The sequence below is a fragment of the Tamandua tetradactyla genome, chromosome 5 (genome assembly GCF_023851605.1).
Source record: "Tamandua tetradactyla isolate mTamTet1 chromosome 5, mTamTet1.pri, whole genome shotgun sequence".
Classification (NCBI taxonomy): Eukaryota; Metazoa; Chordata; class Mammalia; order Pilosa; family Myrmecophagidae; genus Tamandua; species Tamandua tetradactyla.
Window position 1 is genome coordinate 120193305 of NC_135331.1, and position 18403 is coordinate 120211707.

At 34.4% G+C, this 18403-nt stretch overlaps 1 protein-coding gene across 1 annotated transcript in view; it reads right to left on the reverse strand.

Moving 5' to 3' along the window:
- The window catches only part of EYS (EGF-like photoreceptor maintenance factor), a 1737133-nt gene that overhangs the window by 670443 nt on the left and 1048287 nt on the right, over positions 1 to 18403 (reverse strand). Inside the window, 1 exon segment of the mRNA XM_077159432.1 lies at positions 16928 to 17019. Within this exon segment, the coding sequence (XP_077015547.1) occupies positions 16928 to 17019 (92 nt within the window).

Consider the following 18403-nt stretch of genomic DNA (forward strand, 5'->3'; position numbering starts at 1 on the left):
CATGTTATTGCATTAGTGTCCATGAGTGTGGGTGGTTAATTTCATGTGTCAGCTTGGCTATATATTATGGCATCCTGTTATTACTGTGAGGATATTTCATAGGTAAATTTACATCTACAGTCAATGGATTGCATCTATGACTGATTGCCTCTACAATAAACAGAGGAGATTGCCTTTAGCAATGAGGGGAGTGTCCTCATCAAATCAGTTGGAGATCTTAAAGGCATTATTGAGGATTTCATAAGTCCTTAAGAAGAATTCCAGCCTCTTATTTTCAGCCAGTCAGCTTCTCCAGGGGAATTCAATCTCACCTTCACTGGAGTTTCCAACTTGCAGCTTGTCCTCTGGAATTCAGACTTGCCAATCCCAATGGTCTGCTAAGACAATTCCTATAAACATGTCTTAAATTTTTGTATATTAGAAATCATGTTGTTTCTGTTTCTCTGGAGAGCCCTGACTAATACACTGTGTTTATTAAGAGTAAATATCATCATATTTTCTGTACTTTCTTGTTGAGTATATAGTAGCATTGCTAGCAAGAACATCAGGGATGTCCTGCCTGTGTTATTGCATCCTGACATTGCATGCGTGAGTCTGAAGCCAATTCTGATAATACAATGTCTGTCCAAATGTGTTAAAGAAAATGCTCACGTTTACTGGGAGGAATTCATGTTTCATTATTTTAAGCTATAAAGTGTAGAATTTTTTATTGACCCATTTTGTAGGTATGCTTATTCATTAATAAAAAATGGTAGTGATTTTGTAGTTTTCTTGAAATCATACAGCTAGATGTTTTAATTGCACTTCAGTATCTCATAAGGAAAAACCCACAAATAAGCCTCAGGCAACGGTAGACTGTTCACAATTCCTTTGGAAAACCTTAATTTGATTGTAGTTGTATTTTCTCTTCTCCTGAACATTAAATGAAGCAAATCAAAGTTTCTAAGAGTCACCAAAACTCTCACAGAGTTTTTCCTTTCCTTTTCAACGTGCTAAAAAAATTAGAGCTTAAAGAATAAAAGGCTACTTTCAGCAAAGCTGCTCATGTGCTAATCCAAGAGAAGTTGTTCTTGCCTTGGAAGGAATCCTAGAAAACTGAATCAGAGGCAGATTTTTTGGCCCCCTTCACACATAAATTTCTTCAGAGTAGTGGCAGAAATCAATGGTTTCCTTAAATAAAGCACTCCGGGGACAGAAGGAATCAGAGCCTGGCTCGGTTCCTAGAATCTGTGTTTTTGCTTGTATGATCATTTCTTAGCAAGTATTTTCAAAGTCAAATCACCTTTTTAACATTTATAATCAAAAGAAATAAGAATCTAAAACTCAGATGTAAAATTCTGATGCTTAGAGTAATTCTTATCCTGATACTAAATAATTTTCTTTCTCTGGACTCTGATCTATGGTGATCAAACTTATGCCAAAGTAACAAGAGCAACAGCAAACTACTCAACTTATGAGCTTATTCAAGTTCATTCATATGTAAGGCATGTGGCTGCATTTCTGCATGTGTTTTCTATAAGCTGATATGTCTTTATCCCCCTTTCGTCAGCTTTATCTTTGACTTCCTTATATTAATTCATCCACTCATCCCTCCATCAGTCATTCATTCATTCAACAAAGCTTTATATAATACTTTATATTCATGAGTTATCATGATATAGTGCTAAGGAATTTGATGCCTCTTCTATTTCTTTCTCTGTTTAACTTTTTTGAAACATTTGAAGTACATCTTAGAAAGTTTCATGTTTTCTAAATCCTATCCAGGCATTTGGGTAGGTTTTCCAATTCCTAACACAAAAAATCTACTACTTGGTGAAAGATAATATTAGGTAAGAAAAAATAATAATGTTGGAGACAAAAAATAAATATAGTCAGCTATACATAATATATTTTAGTTATACAATATGACTAAATTCTTTTACCCATTTTAGCTCTTTTAATCCTAAATAAACCCAGTAAAAGCTTAGAAAGTAAGGCACTTGCCCCACATTGTGCAGCAAATGATGGTGACTGTATTAGAACTCTAGCTATCCAAGAGCTTATGGTTTTAAGGACCACGTTACATAAGACACAATGACAATGGCACAGTGCTAATTGAACAGTTTTTACTTTTTATTCCTCCATACGGTGGTATCACAGTTAAAACTCTAACTCATTGCTATGAAAAACTGTGCACATGTACCTGTAATTGATGGCAAAAATAAATACAGATATTTTGGTGAGCACTTTGCATATGCAAGGCACATGCCACACATTATTTGATAAGCATAATAACCCCTTTCAGAGGCTGCTATTGTTACCTACATTTTACAGATAAAGGAAATGAGTTTCTGAGTTGCTAGCAAGCACAGGGTCTCATAACCAGTGGAATGTTAAGATTTGCTTCTCAGCAACTTGTTTCTAGAACTTTGTTTTTAATTGGCATGTTATACTTCTTTAATACAAGAAAAGTGTTTATGCCTTATCAGAATAGACCCTTAAAGTATTTTGTTGTTGTTGAATTGAATTGCATTGAAGAATGACAATTCTCATACAATTAAAATAATATTGAGTGTGTCTAGAATAGCTTTTTCTTTTTTAGGATTTAATTGTACATTAATTATTATTTTAAGAAGTAGCTGAAAAAATAATTCCAATTTTTAAACTCTAGCAAAAAAACTCATATCTTACTTATTATTTTGCTAGCAATACTATTCAGATTTTAGCATTTAAAATAGAGCAGTTTTTCAAAATGTTTTTCTATACTATTTGGATTCTGGAGTAGTGGCTTAGGAGTGGATCTTCTGGGGGAAAGGGAAACCACTGCGCGGGTATAGGATGCCCCCATACACTCCTATCTTTGCCCCCAATCCAGTTCTCACCCTGATGAGCCCCACTTTTCATAATTTCATATCATAGGTTTCCACATAAGACGCCATTTGTAAAAAGATCGCTAAAAATTTGTAGAATAGCTATGTTGGTACATATTAAAGTGTGTGCTTTCAGAAGTCTCAGGGTAATTTTTTGGACATCATGACCTTTTGCTTTTCCAATAATCACTCCCATGCTATCTCTTTCTTATAGGGCAGAAAGCAATGGAGGAATTTCTTCCTGCCTTTGCATCTAGAGTAGTCCTGCTCTTTGCCCTCTGTATGATATAATGAGTGAAATTAGATGAAGCAGGATCATCTTGCCAGAGACTTGCACAATTGGATGATATCAGTGACATGATCACTGATCACCTGTGCCTTGTCCCTGGGTAAGCCCTCTGGAGCAAAGAGAGAATCAGTGGGGCAGAGCCAGAAATCCTCATTGACTGAAACTGGTGGTTTTCTGCAATGTTGTCAGAATGAAGACTGGAGATGGAAATTAAATTGTGTCATAGAAAATAAAATTATATGTCTTGAATACCTGAGTTATTGGTTGAGATTTCTATGTGCTACAGTTGGAAAAGATGCCTTTGGTGGGGGTAGAGGGGCGAGGGTGGGAATCTTTGTATTATAGGAAAAGAAGGCAGTTTCACCAAATTCTCATCCCCCCATTTTATTTCCTCACTCCTTTAACACATGGTATGTGTTTTGTGGTTTGATCATGGAGTCCCTGAGGAAAGGTGAGGCATGCATTAAGAATGCATTAAGAATTAATTAATGCATTCTTAATGGTGCATTAAGAATGTCAAACGAACATGGCTCAGCTCCATGCCACAAGCATTCTTGTTCCAGACAGGGCTAGAGGACCAGTGTGGCAGTCCTAGAGTGTCATTTGAATTGGAAAATGAAAAATCAAATTTGGAAACAGAACATTCCAATCTGTGACTAAGATGTGACCTTTATGCTGCTCCCACCCTGTTTTTCTCCAGTTCTTTAAAATCTCTTTCTAGCCAGTTCTTCAGACATCCTTCTTTCCCTAAACTATTATATCAAAAGTGGCTGTAGTTGAGAGGAAGGAGAATTGGGAAGATTGTTGCATCTCATTAGTTTAATTCTTTTAAGGACTTAGGCAAAAAGACATAGGTGTTATTTTTGCCTTATGCTTGCTTAAGGAAACATTTTCATAAATTAAGAACATTCTTCCAGTCAGGTCATGCTGACAAGTAAAAATATGTCTTTGATTCATAATGCATTTTAAGATAATCCACTTTTTAAAGCCTAAACATAATCAATATGCTATTTATTCTTCAAAGGAATTTAAAGCACACTGGCAACAGTTTCTCTTTTGCTTCTCCAAAGCTAAAATGAATAAAAAAAAATTACCTGTTCTTTATAGTGATAACTTGGAAACTGCTGGATGAGAACTTTGAAATAGTTCATAAAGTGTGTGTATTTATGTGTGTGTGTGTGTGTGTGTGTCAGTGGGTCTTAATGGGAGGGAGAGGGGATTTTGCACCCCGGTGGACATTTGGCAATGTCTGGAGATGCTTTTGCTGATTACAACTTTGGGTGGGGTAGAGGCCAGGGATACTGCTAAACAACGTACAGGGTACAGGACAAGACCTCAGAACAAAGAATTAGCCCATGTCAAATGTCAATAGTGCTAAGGTAGAGAAACTTTAGGTGTGGATAACTATATGTATAGGTTGATATATAGCTAGATATTCAAGAAAGATTAAAGAGTGTTTATTGGGGAGAAGACTTCATATCACCTGAAATAAACTTCCTTGTCTTGGGAATGGTCACCCAAATAGTTTTATTCAGTTAGGGAAATTTAGAATGGGGCACTAGTATAGTTCTGTCAGGAGTTTGGACACCAGGGGCATGGTAAACCTCCTTGCTCATATATGCAAAGGTATTTGATAACAGGAAATAAGGGTGGTGGTGGATAGATCAGATTGTTGTTCTCCATTGGCTAAGCAAACAGCACTGATCTCCTTTTGGCCAAATACGGTTTCAGGGTACTTTATCAATTAAAGAAGTTGGGAAACCATAGGAAGGAAATACTAGACTTGATGCTTTGAAAGGTCAACTCATTAACTCAGAACAAAGTTGTTCTTTCAGCTATGTTTGATCACTGCTTTGCTTTTTATTTCAAACATGCTTAGAGTGTCTGGAGCTGATCCTCACATGATGATTTTCATCACATTAGTGCATTGGATTCTTATTAATAAATTTGTTCTTAATGGTTCTTACAACAATGGAGTGAGAGGTTAATTATTATGAACACGTTATCTACTTTCACCTTGTCTTACTACTTGGTTTAATATTCCTGTCACCTCACAAGTAGATCTGAGAACACCCATTACTTTCGTTTGTAGTGTAGATTTTTCCTCCTGAATCATAATTGCATCATAAAGCAGTTCATTTTACATTTGGATAGACTAGATAACATTTTATAATTGTTTTCTAAAATGTAATATGTTGCTAGTAAGACCATAAGCATATAAAGTGTTTCTTTTCTTTTTTACAATTTGGTTCTGAGAATGCTGACTGACTAGTTTGCAACTGTTTAATTAATCAATTCATTCATTCATTCAATCATTCAAAAAACATTTATTGAGCAAAGCGATTTGCTGTTGCAAAGGAATTTGTTAGGTACTAAGAATATAAAGATTAATAAGCAACGTTTCCACCCTCAAAGTGTTCATATTTTAATTTTGGAATATTTTCTCTGCATGGATTAATCATTATTGATATGAAAGCAGATTGAAAAGGAAGTTAATCCAATTGTACAACCACTTTCATTCTGAGTAGCTTGTCACAGCTATACATATCAATTTGAAGCCATCAAGTCCAGAATATCAAGCAATTCCACTTCCTGGCTGTAAAATCAATGTCCATTCCAAATGCAAACAGCTGAACAAGTTAACTGTAAGTTTATGATGCTCTGTATACATAGACACACATATACATGCATATATATACATATACTTAAAATATTCATAATATTTCTAATTAGGTTTATATAGTGACAGAAATGTAGGACTTAGTATTTCCTAACAGAAGAATAGTCATGCTTCTGGAGATGCTATAATATTTCCAACAGAGAAATTAGCTATCTTTAATAGATATGCTAAGAAATTCTCTAGAGTTGAGAAGCATTGTAGTTTAGAATATGTCATATTACTTATGCTACTTTCAAATATATTTAACAGGAATATAATTACCTTTGATTATTTTAAATGCTATAATTTTATGATGAAAACGTTTATTTTAGTACTTGGCCTTTCATTCTGTATTCCTTTCAAATGTTATCCTAAAATTTTTCAACTATTCGAATAAAATGAAGATTCTATTTTAGTGAGGAGTGTTCAATAATTAACAGATGCTTTGACTGGAAGATATTACAAGACACAGTTTGACTCAAGGTTAAGAAAAGTTAATGACTTAATATCTTTAAAATAACCACAGTAATGATACCTCAGTTAAATCACCTGTTTCCATCTATCACAATTTACAACCTAAATCAAATATTCACAAAGATACAAAACATCCAGAGAACTTCACAAATATCTAAAAATAAGACATTTAAACATATTTGAGGGGAAATAAGGCACAATTTAAAATATAGATAATATTATTGTTAGTATTTTATTAAATGCCTACAATTTATTGTAGATTGTACACATGCAGATTGCTGTGTAGATGCAAACAATAGCTTGGCAATGGTAGAGAAAAAAATTAATACTGGGTCCAGGCAGATGGAGTGCCCAGGGATCCTTCCTGAGTAAGACTTGTAATTTCTATGGTAGCTCCTATCTGCTGCTACTTTATTTAGTGATAAATCTGCTTTCTTTTAAAGACAGTAGACATTGATCACTCTACAATTGTAGTCCTTCCTTGTCAATTTTCTCTGCTCTTCAATTCCTGGCAATTTCTACAACTTGAAACCAAGTTTCATCCCTGACTTCATTCCTTATTCAATAGTTATTTATTAATCAACTGCTTCTGCTCACTTCACTGTGCTGGGTGGTAGGGACAAGTCTCTGAACCACTGAAGCCTATTTAAGATTACAGAAAATCAATGAGTAAAACAAATAAATATGAAAAATAATATGTGACTTAAGAGAAATAGCACTTGGCAGGAAAAAAAAACTTTGGACAGAACGGTTAAGGAATGTCTAGCTAAAGAGATGAGTTTAATTTGAAACAAATACTGAGAAGGAGGCAGTGTACGAGGAAGCATGTGAGGGGAAGGAGGGGAGGACTGGAGAATAGGGCACTCTACTCCAATTAGAAGGAATAGTAAGAAAAGGTCCTGGATGGAAAGGCTTTTTAGAGAGCTCTAGGACTGACAGGCCAGCAAAGTGAGTCATTACACAGGAAGGAAGTTAGGTATTAGGAAGTGAATGAGTCATTACACAGGAAGGAAGTCAGGTATTAGGTGAGGTGGAGAAAAAAAGCAGGAGACCAATCAGGCAGGGTCTTGTAGGCAATTCAAAGAGTCTGGATTTTATTATGAAAGTAAAGATAAGACACTGAAGGGTCTTTGAACAAACAAGTGAAGGGCGTGATACAAAATACTTTAGACCATGCTATCCAAAGTATGGAGAATGGTTAGACACGGACAAGAGAGAAATGCTACTGTCCAGACGAAAAGCGATGGAGAATTGGACCAGGATAGATTTGGGGGAGACAGCAATGAGCAAGGATTCCTTGACAATGTGATAAGTGATGAGGCTGAGGTGTACAAGCAGAGCTGTTAGCCTTGGACAGGAGCTGTTAACATCCTCCAATGTAACAGGAGGGATGTACTATTTCCTTTTCACTTAAGGCATTATAGCCTACTCTTTTCCTACTTCTCCTATAAGCAATTTATCATGCCTGGCCTCCAGGGCTTTCATAGCTCATCACGCTTAACATGATTCCCACATTTTTATCTTGGGACTAATATACATAGTTGCTAAATGGAAATCTGCACATATCCTTAACTCTCAGATTGCATAGGATTTAATTATTCTACATTTGGCAATAGGACACCACTATACTTAACTTGGCCAATTACATAAGAGAACCATTTTACACACGACTATAACACTGTTTCAAACACTCATGACTATCTTGCCAGAGGTTAAACTGTATCTGAAAACACTAGATGCCTCTTTTAGCTTAAATATGGGCAAATTCATTAGCATAGTGTCTTCACAGCAGCATGATAATTAATTACTGACTTCTTCCCTTAACAATAAACAGGTCTGATAGGATTATCTGGGGATTAACATTTCAAAGGTTCCTAAAATTTTTATGCTACTTAATCTATGGATACAGCTTTAATATATTCGTTTCTAATGACATGTGGTCATCACTGATGCTTTAACAATTAAAGAAGCCTGCAAGGTCATATCAGAGAGTAATCCAAAGTAGTATATAACTGACAACTTGAGAGAAATGTCAACTCAGAGATTCCTTTGTGGAATCTGAATGATATACGTATCACATTTTACCACATCACTAGGCTCTAGTAAATGAACTATGAAGACTGTTTTGGAGGCATTCAACAGCTCCCAATTCAAATGCTTTGAAATTTAACTTTACTATTTTTGCATTGATTCTACTTGGAGTTTGCTAACTCTAGTATCTTCTGGTTAGGTAAAAAAAAAAAAAAAAAGGTCCAACTGGAAACACTAGAAACAATATTTAGCTGTCCTTTATGAGAAGGTTTGAGATGTCAACAGAAAATATTACTTATTTTAACACTGATAATACCAATGAAGTAGGCAAATAAATTTTGTTTTTGATTCTGAAGTGATTCCGATGAAAATACATAAAAAACATTAAAGCAATGCATTAGTTATGTTTCATAATTTCTTTTCACAAAATCACTTTCCACCTAGAACTTTAGAAATAATATTTAGTGATATAGAATAGCTTCTTTTCAACTTATGAAGGGAATGCAAAATACTTGTGAGATAAGTTGAATTAAATGTTGATTTTCTGAAATAATAATGATGCTTATTTTAAATATTCTTCTCAAAAGTGAGCTTCACCTCCTAGACATAATTGACTCCCAACATTTGACTTTTCTGGCATTTCTTGATTCAGGAAACTAATTACACTGTGTTTCAATGATTTAAATTCAGATATTTGCATACCAATGTTCATAGCGGCATTATTCACAATTGCCAAAAGATGGAAGGAAACCAAGTGTCCATCAATTGATGAATGGATAAAGAAAATTGGTACATATATGCACATGGAATATTATTCAGCTGTGAAAAGGAATGAAGTTCTGATACATGGGACAACGTGGATGAACCTTGAACACATTACATTGAGTGGAATAAGCCAGATACCAAAGGACAAATATTATATGATCTCACCGATATGAAATAATTAGAATAAACAAAATCATAGGGTCAGAATGTAAAATATAGGATACCAGGGGATGGGATAGGGATAGGGAATGGGAAGTTAACACTTAAAATGTACTGGGTTCCTATTTGTAATGATGAAAATGTATGGTAATGGGTGGTAGTGATGGAATTATAACATTGCCTATGTGATTGATAGCACTAAATGCATATCTGAATGTGATTAAAAGGGGAAGTGTTTGGTTGATAATATGGTAAAAGAATAAAACTTTACACAAACAGTGAACCCTAAGCTAACTCATGGGCTGTCATTAATAGCACAATTATAAAAATGTGTTATTATCAATTGCAACAAATGTACCACACCAAAGCAAGATGAAAATAATGGAGTGGTCTATGGGAATCCTGTATTTTATGCATTATAATTCTTTAAACCCACAACTTCTCTATTAAAAATAAAGAAAGAAAGAAAGAAAAATGCAAAGTATGATATAGCTAGCATTGTGAAATGCACCCAATTTAATGACAGTATTTCAAGTTCACAAGAATTAAAATTTATCATTTAATAGTTGTCTTCTATATTGCAAGCTTTCTTAAGATAACATTAATCTTTGTTTGTTTTTACATTTACAATTAACTAAAATGCTTTGCAAAACATATGACTGGTGTAACCTTGTTTTATCTATTTTGGCAAGAATTTTTCTTAGCCTCCATTGTGTTATATGTAATATTAAAATTATGAAACATCTGCTTTCAGTTTGTTTTCAGTGTTTATAGTAATATAGGAGACAGTTCATTTCCTGGCAAAGTTAAGAGGAAATGAAGCAAGTTAGGCAGACAGACTATGAGGCAAGCTGTATATTTAGCAGCAGAAAAATACACATAGAATTGTTAACTTTAAAACATTTATATTAGAGTTCCTTATCAGGCAAATGCACAAAGTAGCATCTAAAGCAAGACAGAACATGAGTAATCGATGGTTACTTGGTGAAATCTATATTTATGATATACTAGACTTTATTTCTATAGGCAGCATAGCCTCTATGTACTTGGATGGCTTAGTAGCTGTAAATGAATCATCTTTATCCATTCATTACTTCTTGCTTATGAAGGACGTATGTATTTGGAAGAACGAAGCCAAGTCCACTTTATAATCTAATCTATTTCTAGACTATATTATTACTTTGCTTAAGGAAGCATGCAGAAATATATTTTATAATTATGCTTTTTGGAAGAACAAGAATTAGGCCTTTTTCTTTTTCTTCCTGTTGAATTTTTATATCATAGATACATATTAAAATACCTGAATGTAATGGTTTCCAATAAAGCATGTGCATGCATCTTCTATGTGCTGCTTGCGGTAATATCTGCACCATCGGCTGATGATCTCACCAAGAATTTTTCCAACACTCTGAAAGTCCAGATGACCTCTGAGTTGAGCATAAGTTCCATATTTGCAGTCTTAATATCTATATGGTAATGCCTTGTTTAAGGAAAAACAAACTAACTAGCTCTGAAGCTTGAAAAGAAATGTTAAGAGCTATTAACACTAGCTTTGTGCTCCTTCAATTTGATTAACTGTAAAACTGGTATCAGTAACATTTTCTGAAACTAAATTCAGTAAAATTTTAATCGGTAATAGGTTTTCAGGAGCTCAAGTAAATTGAACGGAAGGGCCCTAATTTTAAGTGTGTAATTACTTTAGCTTGTATTTTATAATAATCTCCTAAAAGGTAATCGGTAATCAACTTATTGGGATATTTATATGAATTAAAGTAAGCCTTTTAACTTAAAAACATTTCATTACCAATTGGGCAAAGTGGCTTAAATAGAGTACACTTTAAAATTCTTTTTTCCAAAGTTAAATAATAAAATTCATTCCTATTCACTATTTTTGTGTGTGTGCATTGGCTGAATACATACTACTGGGGAAAGAAGAAAAAAACAGACGTTTATGCTAGAACTGGGTGCATAAATATTGTTTTAGAGTCAAAATCAATGTTCATTCTTTATTTTGTTCAAGTGAAGTAAAATCATTATTTCATTGGCATGTTTTTCTTGACACTTCTAACAGTGGTTAATGAAAAGACTAATGAAATAAAGTACACATTTCTTTAGTGAAGAAATCTTTATTTTTTTGGAAAGTGGTTAAATGGTTTTTCTTTCCTTTTCCACTTCATTGATTTTTCAGCACTCTGAGCCAAAGTGCTGCTTCTCTGGTTGATACATGTTGAGTACTTGGCTTTATTATCAAGATCTTGAAAAGAAGTAGAAAAGTTTGATGTTTCTTGCACTACTGGTAGAGGTCCTATTTTCTTTGTGTTTATACACACACACAGATATGTGTACAACTTCTATCAAACTGTTCTGTGTTTTTAATGTACAATTCATAATATTTTATACCACTCAAATCCATAAAAACGTCAAGGTTTGTAGTGGGAAAACGAAATCATTTAGCATCCCTAGATTACATAAGAGGTTATTTCTTGGTGGTTTATATAAATGGAATGAAGCTATTATTTCTAACACATAATTCAATATTGTGTGCTTTTTTCAATCAAATTTTAATTATTTAGGTAACTGGATATATATTATTCAGGAAGCTAAATACATATTACTTTTTATTTTCTTCTTATAAGAAGTGCAGTGACCATTTAGAGCCACGATTAAATGAAATATAAACACCGTGGTTCAAATTAAACTGCCTAAGTGCTGTAAACTTTGCTTACCGATTGTGTGTTTATTTTTTGTCCCTGCAGGTAGACAGTTATCTTTCCTTCCCTTGCAGACATATTTCTGATCTTATTTATTTCACATTGTTTAAGTCTGTATGCTATTCTTCCTGGCCAAAGCTAGAAAATATTTCCCAGCGTCACTTGCCATTAGTCGCATGACTAAGTTCTAGGCAAGGAGAGGCAAACAAAAGAGGGCTGCACTTTTCTAGGTCTCCTCATTAAACTCCACCCCCATTTCCTGCCATGCTGACTTGGATGGCAAATCAATCATGTTCTCAGGAGAAAACACATGGTGCATTAAATTGAAGATAACTTGAGTATGCTTGGATAAATGAACTTTTAACAAAGATGTAGACAGGGGTTAGGGAAGTCGTGTGGATAGCATGGTGTACCAGCACCACAGCAGTGGTACTGTGATGGGGCTGCTATATCTAAAGGCTGGAAGGGAGAGAGAGAAGTTATCAGAACTTAGAGATGAAAGGACCACCTGCCAAGAGCCAGACCACAGGACACAACATTAAACCAGGAAAATACATATTTCGACATCATTCTCCTGCTTCTCTAATTTTATGCCAGTGTTCTCCACTCACTGAAACTCACAGAAAGCTAGAGGATGAGGGATCCTATCATTTAATACACACAGATTAAACTCCAAGGCACAGAGTACAGTGGAGTAGACTGTCGGGTGGGCCTGGGGAGGTACAGCCCCCATGAGTGTATATAAACAGTAACTGGTAGGTGATTCTCTCACACATAACTGAAGATTTTCCATTTGTTTTTGATTATTGGACTCTGTGCAGTTCTTAGTATAGGAGCTGCCTAAACAATTAAAGGGCCCAAACAAACAAACAAATTCTCCATGGAGACAGGTCTAGGAGAAATGATAGCATTCACACAATTAGCTTATAAATTCAGGACATATACAAAGCATTTAAGACTAAGACAGCAAAATAAAGGGAGTTTTATCCAGGACTATATTTTTAATTGGTAGGCATATGAAATGATCTTGCAGTACCATTATTGAGAAAATCAGAAGATCCTAACATTTTTCTTTGAACTCCAAATTCTGCCCCTCATCAAAGACGAAAATTGACTTTAATGAGTGACTTTAAATGGAGTAAAAGAATCCCATTCTACATTTATTAAATGCAATCTCAATTATGATAATAATATAATTATGGGATGATATTTTAATACAGTGCTTCTGACATATTTATAATAATATAATGAGTATAAAATGTATGCATGCTTATTATGAATACAGTAATAGACATGGATAAAGTACAACATCACACTCTCAGATTTGTATTTGCCAGAGAATATGTGCACCACTTCATGCTTATATACTTCCATTGTGTTCTAATTTGGAGTGACAGATATACACACAGTTGTATTTTACATCACTGCTTTGTTTCATTCTCACTTCTCCCTGGAATAAAACTTAGGAAACTGCTTTGACTAATAGCTCAGTAACATAGTTTTTAGTATGTGTGCTTTTAACATCTTTATTATGCCAACGTATATTTCAACTGGATGTAAGCACTCCATATTTTCCTTCCTGTCCATGTTAGTTTAGGCAACCGTGAATTTCTTTTTAAAAAGGACCATGTTATTCTTGAGAACACCATGTCTTTCCTTGTCCTAAAAATAATGAGTTTGGTTACTTCTTCACACAGCACATTTGTTTCATTCTTTCTGCGTGAGCTCTTCATCATGGCTCAGGACAGCCTTTGTATTCCCTTTCCTCAGTTCTACAAAGAGCATCTGAGAAAGGACCCTTCTCCTACATTCATATTTAAGGGGAAGGTCATCATGCCGCAGGAACAAGGTGAAGAGTTGGGAATGAAATGTGTGCATACCATTTACCTGTTGTTGAAAGAATATCTTAATGGTAAAAAAAAAAGATGATGGCCACAGCATTCCTGAAACGGTTCAACTTAAAACAGATTTTTTTTCTTTTCCTTTGAGGACTGCATGTTAAATTTACAGAGAAGTTAAATAATAGAATCTCGATCTTGCTCTTCATAGATGATTATCATGGAAAAAAAAATGTAGTTTTCTAAATTTTTTCAATATTGCCAGCAAACCAAGTACCTGAGAAGAAATGTTTCTGAATTTAGACCATTTAGTCCAGATATAGGCAGGTAGGTTATCAACCACTTTCTGATTAAAAATGAAAAGCAACTGTGCATGTAAATGGTAGTAATAATAATAATGATAATAATAATAATAACAATAGATATGTAACATACCACAAGGGAAAAAATGATTTTGTTGTTGTTATTTAGTATCCTTAAAAGTGACTTGTGATAAGGATAGAGAAAAATATTTTTCACTCAGTATTTTTTTAATGATTGCATTTAATGTTTCTTTCAAAGGAAGACTTTAAATAATATTCTGGCACTTTTACAACAGTGCCACAGATTGGACATGTTGTGGCAGAAAAGCATCAGGCCAGCGGGAAGGAGATCTGAGTTCTCACTTTGCTCTCCCCTTGGCAGCCACATGATTTGGAGCAAGAGGCCCACCTCCTTGTAGAGCCTCAGCTTTCACAGGTACACAGTGGGCATTGTGTGTTCACAATGAGACACAGCTGTGATTCATAAAGCACTTGACACATGGTAGTTGTTTAATGTTGGCTAGCTAATATTGTTATTGCTACTGTTAGAATTCTTATTGGGAAAGTAATTTAGAATTCTTATCTTTACCTTATTTTGAACATACAGCAATTCCTTTCTATGGAAGTAAATAAGAGGCCAAATTATATTGTGTCTGTAGCATTGCCCTTAGGGCTCATAATTTAAAATTTATTCATGGATTTGGGGGTGACAGGCCTTTGAATTGTGCCATTTCTAGCTATAAAATTTCTGTCTGAACTTAATGTCTCCACCTCTCAATTTTGCATCTGAAAATATATTAGAAACATCTGGAAGGTATTGGAAACAAATTCATATATATATATGATGCATGATTGTTCTCAATTGCTAGCTGCCGGAATGCAATACACCAGGAATGGAATGGCTTTTTAAAAGGGGAATTTAATAAGTTGCAAGTTTACAGTTCCAAGGCTGAGAGAATGTTCCAATTAAAACAAGTCTATAGAAATGTCCAATCTAAGGCATCCATGGAAAGATACCTTGGTTCAAGAAGAGCGATGAATTTCAGGGTTACTCTCTCAAGTGGAAGGGCACATGGCAAACACAGTGTTTCTCTCTCTTCTGAAAAGGCACATGGTGAACACGTTCAGGGTTCCTCTCTCATCTGGAAGGGCACATGGCGAACACGGCATCATCTGCTAGATTCTTCTCCTGGCTTCCTGTTTCGTGAAGCTCCCTGGGAGGCATTTTCCTTCTTCATCTCCAAGGGTCGCTGGCTGGTGGACTCTGCTTATCGTGGCTTGATCATTCTACTCTGCTCTCTCTGAATCGCTTCCATTCTCCAAAATGTTTCCTCTTTTATAGGACTCCAGAAATTAACAAGACCCACCCAAATGGGTGGAGACATGTTATCATCTAATCCAGTTTAACATCCACTCTTGAGTAAATCACATTCCAGGGAAATGATCTGATTACAGTTTCAAACATACGGTATTACATAGGGATTATTCTGCCTTATGAAATGTGATTTAGATTAAACATGGCTTTTCTAGGGGACATACATCCTTTCAAACCAGCATAATGATGCATAATTGGTGTTCAATGAACTGTAATTATGTTATTGTGCTTTTCATGCTTGGGACCGGGTCAGCTTCTACTGCGTCCCATGTGTCTCCCCCGTTGCCTCTCATCTGCCTTTCATTTCCTTATTGGGCTCCTGATTTACTTCCCATTGTTGCTAGAATGTTGGTATATCTGCTTTCTCTCCACATGATAGTCAAGTTCCTGCCCGGGATAATCTCACCTTTCCTAGGACAGAATTTCCCAAAGTGCCTCATGCCCAGCATTAGTTATTCAGAAGTTAAAATGCTAAAGAAAATGTTAAAAGATTTTGTGTGACTTCATTAAAGATCATCTCAGAGGCTTTAAAATGCTAATGTGTGTTCAGAGTATTCAGGAGAGGTATGTCTGATATAATCCTTCCCCAAGTTATTTAACAATAAACTGCTTTTTTTTTTTTTGATCAGTTATCTATAAGAGTTGATATCAGAGTTTGAGTAGGTCTTCCTTATCACCTCTCATTTGATGGCTTTCTTAGTCTCTGTTTGGGCCTCTTTGTTTTCTTCTTTACTTGCTTTAAATAGATAATTGTATCTAGTAAATAATAACCTATCTTCATAATCAACAAGTGTATTTTAGTCAACATATTGTATTAGGGTTGCTTTATGTTTTTAGAAGAAAAGAGATAGGTGGAAAAATGATATAAAGGCATTACATTTATATGAAAATAGCACAAGTCTTACTACAAATCAAAAAAGAGAAATTAAAAGAAAATGTTTTCACTCATCAGATTGGCAGAATGATTGATAGTGTCTGATGGTGATGAGGTTATGGAGACAGAGATATCTTCAAACATAGCTCTTGGGAAGACAGAATATATAACCAAATAAAATAATTATTCTATCTGGATTATAGTGTTATAATGGGTCATTTTAATTTTCTTTTTCTTTTTTTCTGCATAGTCCAAATTTTCTACAGTGGGTATCATTTATTTTGTTAGCAGAAGAAAATACCATATATTTGGTTTTAATGGCAGGTATTGAGTACTCCTCTAAGTGGAAGATAACATGAAGCTTTTGTGGCTTCTTTGTAAAGATTCTTAAGTAAGTTCATTGATATTATAACACTATAATACATTTCCCTAGTATTACTTTTAGGATATATAAGAGACAGAAGGATTTAAATATTAATTCACATACAAGTGTAAATGAGTACTAATCAAGATAACAGATTTTAAAATTGCAAAGATGATATTGAGAGGATTAGTCTTTGACATTTTGATATTAAATGGAAAAGAAAATATGTAGACTTACCTGATAAGCACTGTGTACTTTCGTCCATCATCCACTCGAATAGTTGTGTAAATGCTTTTCAATTTTGTTTCACCGGCACAGTAAAAATGGTACTATGGAGAAAAAAAAAGACTTTCCTCAAATAATTTTCCAGAATGAAATTAAAATCTTTTATTTATATTGAACTTTACAGTTTACCAATCATTTTTACGTTAAGTACCAGATTAATAGCATATGTATATGTAAGCATTATATATATGCATATATAAATGTGCACACATACATACACACACATGCTTTTAACTCCTTTTCTAGTTATTTTTGGGAACATGGTTGAGAAAGTCCGTTTATTCCCTTAGCAGGAAGAAAGCATTATTGACAAGTTTCCTTAGGTACTAGCATTTGAGTAATACAAATACAATCTAAGGGGTGATGTTGATGTTGCTGAAAGGGGATTTTGAAGAGTATGCAAGTTGTCCATTCCTTCTGAAATTTCTGAGTTGAAATTGGAATGGATCCAGTTATAATATTACTGCTAATTTGGTCAATTGAGTCGTGAGAGGGACAAATCATATTTACAACAGGTGTCTTCAGAAAACACTGGGGTTCCATGGAAGGGCTGCATTAGCCTATTGTGCCTCTTAAAATTCATGTCTTTCTATACATATCGGTTATAAGAGGACTATTCTTTCTTAGAGATGGGCGTTTATAGTCTTTACCAGATCTATAAGAGATCTGTAACCCACATGCATGGGTTGAGATTTTTAGAAACAAATGGACCATCACGCACATTGTTTGAAAATGTTGCATAACATTTGGCTATATATTCTGCTTGAACCATACGTTAGTAAATAATAGTAATTATTCATCGAATTTTTCCTTTGTGCCCAGGACACAAAAAAGTTCTCCAGAGAATAAATTTAGTATTTGTCACAGCGTGGATAAAACTTTAGCTGCTTCTCATTATAATGTTCCGAGATCAACATTGTTAATTAAAATAACTCAGATATTTAATTAAAATAAATGTGTCCAGGGTGCATGGGTAGTTCAGTGGTAGAATGCTTGCCTTATGCTTGCCTTCCATGTAGGAGATCCATGTGCAATTCCCAGAAAAAAGAAAAAATGACAAAGAACATGTTCTTTTTTTGTTCAAATACATTACAAAATGCTTTTTCAGGCACTACTGAGACCTAATAATTCTATATTGTCTTCAGAGCTTTCAAAGTTGGATATCAACACATGCTTTTTATAAAACATTTCGTACACTATTTTATTAATTTTATAAGAATTGCATTTTCTCTCATTATAAACTGATCCCATATAATACATATAAAATAATAGTTGCTATCTATAGATTAATTACTCTTGTGTCATGGATTTTTAAAAACCTTCACAAGTGCCAATTGAGTGTTCCCTAATAAAATAAAACAAGACAAAAAAAAATAACTATGAAATAGGTGGCATCCTTTTATTACTTCCTTATTCAGAGGTGAAAGT